Here is a 7,410-nt window from a genome sequence, read left to right as displayed (position 1 = left end):
ATTAAATTCTAAACATTTTCTAAACATTTTCACTGAAGCAAACTCACTAATTATGTGTAATGATTTTCAGAATGACATCTGAATGTACATCAGAATGTGCGAGTAATGTGTAACCATACCCTTGGAAGGGGAAAAATACCCACCTACACATGTTTAGTTTTCCGTCCCCATTTTTGATACAGGTTCTAATTTGTAGAAACTTTTGAATCTCTGTTTAAATATTATTTTTGATGTGACTTTTATACCACAGATCATGTAGGTGTGATTTTGCAATCAAATTATCGTATAGTTTTATTGTCTATTATTTTTTTATGCTATTATGCATATCATGTAGATGTCATTTTGTTATTAAATAGTTATACAAGTTACATTAATTATTAGCCATGTATATATGTTTTTGTGGTATTGACGTGTATGTGGTGTTGAATGATTTATTTTGAAATTAGTTTCCCTATATGCTCATGATTGCAGTTATCATAAATGCACTGTTCATTTTTATTTATTTATTATTTGAAATTGATTTGGATATACTCCACTCCCTTCCTTGGTGGTAGTGCAGCTTTAAGGTAAAACACACCTAGATTTGAGCAGCAACTATTTAGTGAAAGGATTAACATGAACAATAACTAGTTGGCTAGTTTTTTACAACTCAGAAGTTGTGAAATTGTTTTGCACAGGGGTGTTGAAATCAGATGCTCAACGCACCTCAGCAAAGTCTAGTAAATGATGTCTGATTCCAGGGCCCCCAGTCATAATGTAAGGGATTAGACTTGTAACACACTCTTACTGAAATGTGTATGATTCACTTCACATCAGTTTTGAGGTTGCCTGCAGCATTCACAAATGTTAGTGGTAAGTATGGTACAGTGTTCTATAGGAACTCCTGCCAAAGCAATATACGTAACATACATAATACGCAATGCTGCAGTGCAGCTTTGGGACCCATTAGTGGATGCATCTCAAAGCTTTCCTTAAGCAAGGTCAAATTGCCTATAATTCAACAAGCATTGTTTTCAGCACCCGTGTATACATAGCCAAAGACATATTATTGTGTGATAATATACAAGTGGTGTTAATATATGTATAAAGTCCTATAAATATCCATTTAAATAGTGAATTTAATAAGTTTTAGCAGTAAATTATTGTAAATAAGTGATTGTCCGATACAATTGCTGCGGTTTCAAAGGTTAACAAAATAATTTATTAGCGATGCATACTGAAACATTAAAATGCGCCCGCAAGGACAGTATACATTAACACGGCAACTAAACACAAAGCGCACCCATAATTAAACATATACCGATACAAAGATACAATTATAAATGGGAAATACTAAAAGGAGAACATAATGGCCTGTTTCATTGAGGAAAGTAAAGCAAAGGAAAGAAGTAACTTTGCACCTCGGTAAAACCATGTTGCATTGGAGGGGGAGGTAAATTTAAAATGTGGGAACACAATTATAGTTGGGGTAGGGCATGTCCTAGATCAATTTTAAAGTTTAGTGCAAACATTAAGCTTTCAAGGATTTGTGTGCTACTTGAAAAAGACAGCCAGTGTTTAACTTATGTGCAAAATAATAAACTAATTTGCACCCATTGCAATGTAACATGGTTTTTGTCTAGGAGAAAATTTACTCCTTTTTTGGTTTACTTTACTTACCGAATCAGTCCCAAAATTTCATGCGCATGCCAGCCAGCTGAGCTTCTCATAGGATACTCTGCTGGTTTGGTGAAGGAACTTATACACACAAAAGGAATATAAATTACATCACTGTAGAAATCATGTAACAGGTACACAGGTCAGTCTCTCATAGATCAGGAGGTTAGAACCCACCAAGATCATAGGTGGATTGAGCCTCTCTTTGAATGTGGACCCTCCTGGATGAGTACATGGCTTGAAACTAACAATCTGATTGTGGAATTTCACCATCTGCTGTGTCCCTTCATTCCTTTGTGTAATAAACTCCTACAGACAGAGAATAGTGCAAATAGTAAAACGGAATCAATACGCAATGCGATTATAATACACCATTTCGAAGCGGCTATATACATCCGCTAATCCTGGTGCTTTGCCCGTCGCACATAGATGGAACAGAAATTGGTAATTCAGATTGATCTGTACATTATGATCAATTTTTTTATTATAGTACAACAATATATAGCCATATATATAATAAATGGCATACCTTATCCACCTTATTTTTCCGTGCTGTTCTAAATAATTCACTAAAAGTATCTCTATAGTGAAATGAATAGCAGAAAATCTTATCCTGCTCTGATGAGCGCTAGCAAGGCAAAACAGTCTGTCAGTGTGTGGAATGTTTTATCTCTGTACTAGCCAATGTCACACTCTGAAAACCCAATGGGTAAAGCATTGACTCACAGGACTGCTTTGTAAATAGCATTTTTTCCAGAAGACTATTCTCTTGGGTAGGAATAATATTGTCTATTTGTTTAATAATCTATGTAACTCCTCTTGTGTTCTTAGTTTGGATGTTAGATGAATTGTTTATTTGGATACATAGCTTAAAGTTTCTTCCAAGATGCATTGCTATTTCTATTTGGATTATTAAACAGTTGTGTTCAATAGAATTTAAAATGGAAAATAAACACGACACTAGATGGTTTTGGTGTACAGTCTATTTACATAACTTTGTGCTGAACATGTTCCCACTCACTATGTAGCCACTAATTTATTTGAAAACTGTTTTTACTTGTCAGGAAAGAACTGGGACCTAACGGCAGCTTTAAGTGACTATGAACAACTGCGACAGGTGCACACTGCAAATTTGCCTCAAGTATTTAATGAAGGGAAATACTATAAGCAGGCAGACCGAGAGATCACCCAGCATGTCAACAAGATCGAGAGACCAAGCCTCCAAAGACAAGATGACATTGCTCAAGGTAATGTCATGTTTTACAGTAAACTAATGGGAGCATATTGACAGTTGCTCTACTAGTAATTCTATTTAACCTAGTACCCCTCTAATGTTTTACAAAACAGGTTTTTAGGACTATATAAATTTTACACTATTTGCACTATATGCTCTAACTAGGAACAATTTTCCTTTGCGCAGTTCTCCTTACAAGATCCTCCTTGTATTTTGTGGTGCCCTGTTTTCTCCAAAGAGAGGAGTTGAGTAGTGAAAGTGGCAACTAATTATTGGTGGTGTGCCGCAGCGATCTCACCAGACATTGCATTCACTATCCACCTGCTCTAGTGCAGTTTGAGGGGTTTTCATGACTCTAGTCCTCCATAATTCTGTCTTTAGTTCCCCAGCATACTACACAGTCCCAGAAGCTGGTGGGAGTGCAATACTTGGAGTTGCAAAGCCACAAAACCTCTTTTAATTAGTAGCTATTTGTCTTTTGTCTCTTTGTGTAGAGAAAAGATTATCCAGAGGCATCTCTCACGCCAGTTCAGCCATCGTTTCCCTGGCTCGGCTGCATGTGGCCAATGAATGCAGTAGTGAGCCATTCCCTCTAGAGATGCCCATATACACATTCCAGCTACCAGACCTTAGTGTGTACAGCGAGGATTTCAGAGTCTTCATTGAACGGGATTTAATAGAGCAGTCAACAATGGTGGCTTTGGAGCAGGCAGGTAAGTAATTTTTGCATAGATAAAAGTTAACGTGTCTCTTGTCAAACATTCTTCATCTGTTAAACGTTAAAGTACTACAAAATGGAATTATAGAAACTGCCATTGTCTTCTATTTATTTTAATTAATAATCACTGTAATTTGTAGCCAAACATTTTTTTTATTCCTCAACGATATATAGAGATATATGCAGGAACAAGTTTAGAGCTCTGCGATTGGCGGAGTTTTGCCCTGCTGACCGTTTGTGCCCTCTGTGCACCAGAACATATTAAATACATTAGCATAATATATAAAAATAGCCCAAAAGTGGGTATTCTTAATTCTAAAACTCAGTAGCGCATGATGTTTCAACATTTTAGAGATTGTCAATAACTTTAGAAAGGAGATACTGACAATTTCCAAAACACGGCAGCATCATGCTCCACTGAGTTTAAGAACTAAGAAGACCCATGAATACCCACTTTTGAGATAGATATAGATATATATATATATATATATATATATATATATAATTATTTATTTTCATGTTTTAAATAGAGAAAGTAATTAGAACAACTTTAATTGTGTATTTGAGGAGTACAGAGTATCTGTGTTTGTTTATACGTCGTTACGCAACCCCAGTTTGTACATGGAGACTGCAGAAGATCAGTACCTTTTTTTTGTTTGTGTGTGTGTGTATGCATGTATGTATGTATGTATGTATGTATGTATGTATGTGTATATTACACTGTTGCCCTCCTCAGTATTTCACTTGTGTTGATGGTACAATATATTGATCCCAGGTGAGGCGGCAATCAAGGATTTACGACAGACTGTAATAGTATCAAAAAGGTGTATTCATTCCATTTCAATGTTGCAGTACATTACTTCCCCCATCATGGGACACATGATGTCCCAGAGGAAATTAATGTACTGAAATGTTGGAATGGAATAAATACACCTTTTTGATACTATTACAGTCTGTCTTCCTAAATCCTTGAGTACTGCCTCACCTGGGAGATATATATATATATGTGTGTGTGTGTGTTTGTAGATTTTACAGGTTTAGGATTAAGCACACAAAGCTTGTACTATATCTTTTACGATTTTTTATGGTTGTTAGATAATTGCATATGAGCCCATTGTTTACTCCCATCACTTGGGATCATCAGAACAAAGTTTTTCCCTGTGTGTTTTGGTTTAGGCAGAACTGCGGGTCAATAAATATAGATATATTTTTAAATTCCATTATTACCTTTTTATACAGGCTAATCTTGTAAGCATCTTGTTGTTGGGTTGATGTACAGCCTGTTGTGTAGAGATTAAGGAAAGATACTTTTGTCATTATTATTACTTTATAGTTCTCTACATACGAGATTTAAAAATATAAAGAAGAGTATTATATTTCAGAGAAAGTTCTATGGATATATCCAGAATTCATGTTGTAGAGCAGGCTTAGGTCATGTGTACCAGAGTATACTGGGAGTTGTATAGCAAAAGCTGAACAATTATATAAAACATACCCAGAAAAAATATGTAATTCTTGCCTAAGCCAGACCTAAGCACAAAGCCACTGTTGGAACGTAATAGGTTTTTTGGCACCATAGGTTCAGTTGTGAGATTTGTGTGATGAGCAGCATGAGACTAACTTTTCATAAGTGCCAGGTGTGTATGCATGGACAACTGCTAGTAACAAGATGGATGGTGCGTTCCAGTCATAGCACCAGCTCACAGCAGTAGGGAGGACACTGGCAGATGTATAGAGTATAGAGTCACAGGTGCTTGTACACTGTGGGTGCACACACTGGTGTGTGGAAATACTGGTTTTAGTAGATCTCAAACCAAAAATATTATCTTAATATTATCTTTAAAATACATTGTAGATGTAACACATTTCATCCTGATCTTTGGAAAAGTTGTAGCAAGTTGGACCCAATGCCTGTAACAGAGCTGCAGTACTTTGCTTCAATCAGACTGTGTGCTCAAGACTGCTGGGTTCTTGCGCATAGATTGTATTATTATTATTAATAATTTAGTTGTTTAAGTGCTTGTTTGCTGGGGTGAGAAGGACATTAGAGTAGTTCATTTTTGTTGAATCATAATCCCTTTAGTAATTTGTTTATATCTGGTAAAACAAAAACAAAACTTTAGAGATCAAGGGCCTGATGCAGCATTGGACGCATTTGCGTCCCCCAAACGTTAGCAGGAAAAGGTGCACACATGAAAAATCACATGCATAGGGTCAGTTGGACACATTTCCCTATTGTTTTCAGCATTAATACTCCAGGTTTATGCCAGTAGCAGTAAGTGTAGTGCACATATGCAACTTGACAGTGTTAGTAGTAAATGCGCAAGTTGCATAATACTATTTCTGCCATATAATAATGTAATTAAGTGCCACATATACATAACGGAGAGTAGTGTCTGGATGGTGTAATTAATAAATGTGAAAGTTACTATAGTGATAGTTATAAGGATTAGCAAACAATATAACTGTGGTGAATAAAACATAATCATAAGCAACTGCATTGTAAATACCTGTGAAAGGAAAAGATCAAATTATTTAATAAAAAAATAGGTATAAAAAAATGTGAGAAGAGTGATTACAAATTTATTGCATTGCCTCACTATTACCTCTTGGGCTGGAAATATTAAATAAAGTCCAAAAGCGCTAATACAGTTTGATAATGGCAAAGTTCACCCTTCTTTGAATAAAAAAATGACCATTAAAATAATAAGGATCCTCTGAGTAAATTTACAGAGGTGTAGCGTTAAATATATCCCAATATACTGATCAAGCGCTATAAATGGACCATAAAAAATGCCCTCAAAAGGCCTCTAGAATCGCAGGATTTTGTGATGTACGCTGCCTAATAACACTGGGGAGCGATTCTTAGAAGAAGCCACAGCTTGGAGGAAAGTAGTGAAGTGAGACGCCGACGCGCGTTTCGCTCCTTTGCTTTTTCTGCCTTGAACCATCAAGTGAGGATGAATCCAGACATAAAGTATGAAATGAAGATTGCATGTGTTAAAACATGTCTTCACACCACTAAAATGCCTGTTGATTTATTCCCTTGCATGAGAAACTGAGACATATGAAACAAATTGAAGCATTCATTGATATATTACTTATTATGTACTATTGCAATATGTTAAACTGATAACACTTTCCCTTTTAATACAAAATTCTAATTTAATTCTACAAAAATCTAATCTAAAAATGTTTGTACTTTGTATGCAAACATTGAGTCGGCAACCACAAGATTTTATGATAAAAGTACAGTAACAATATAGGCTTGAAAAACAGCATTCTCTTGGCTCTCTTAAACATTCCACATTTTTAATGAAGACCTATCAGAAAAAGTGGAGAAGAAATAAGCCTGCGCTTTGTATCCCATATTATATGGTACCAGCTGCATGGCTCTAAGCCCGCACTCGGAATATCCCATATTATAAATGGTACCAGCTGTGGGGCAATATAAATGCCCATATATGTATACAAAATAAAAAAAGACAATTGTCAGCGCTTATCTTTAACTCTGCATATCTGTGTGTATCTAGCAATATGAAAACATGAAGTATTAATTAATTATTAATACTGTATATTTCAATCAGTGTAATGCTAGTTCCCATTTGGTACGTATCACAAATAAGGTGCAATTCCTTCCAGGCAGATTTGTTAAACTTTGTGGCCCTTAGAACAACAGATTTTCTGTGTAGATATAAATAAATTCAAGTCCCAGACCTTGGCTAATCTCTCATTGTATCCAGGGGCAACACAAATAAATGAATCTACTTGATATAAAAAATATTCCTCTTTTTTATTGCGA

General features: G+C 35.6%; 1 protein-coding gene across 2 annotated transcripts in view; it reads left to right on the top strand.

The window, feature by feature from the left end:
• OTUD7A (OTU deubiquitinase 7A) overlaps positions 1 to 7,410 on the top strand; it is a 164,416-nt gene that overhangs the window by 115,378 nt on the left and 41,628 nt on the right. For both annotated transcript variants that reach the window (XM_075208121.1, XM_075208122.1), the window contains 2 exons: positions 2,721 to 2,903; positions 3,385 to 3,603. In XM_075208121.1, coding sequence (XP_075064222.1) covers positions 2,721 to 2,903; positions 3,385 to 3,603 — 402 coding nt within the window. The remainder of the gene's footprint in view (positions 1 to 2,720; positions 2,904 to 3,384; positions 3,604 to 7,410) is intronic.

Source organism: Mixophyes fleayi, chromosome 4 (genome assembly GCF_038048845.1).
Source record: "Mixophyes fleayi isolate aMixFle1 chromosome 4, aMixFle1.hap1, whole genome shotgun sequence".
In the NCBI taxonomy this organism is placed as follows: Eukaryota; Metazoa; Chordata; class Amphibia; order Anura; family Limnodynastidae; genus Mixophyes; species Mixophyes fleayi.
This window is presented reverse-complemented; position numbering and strand designations above follow the sequence as displayed.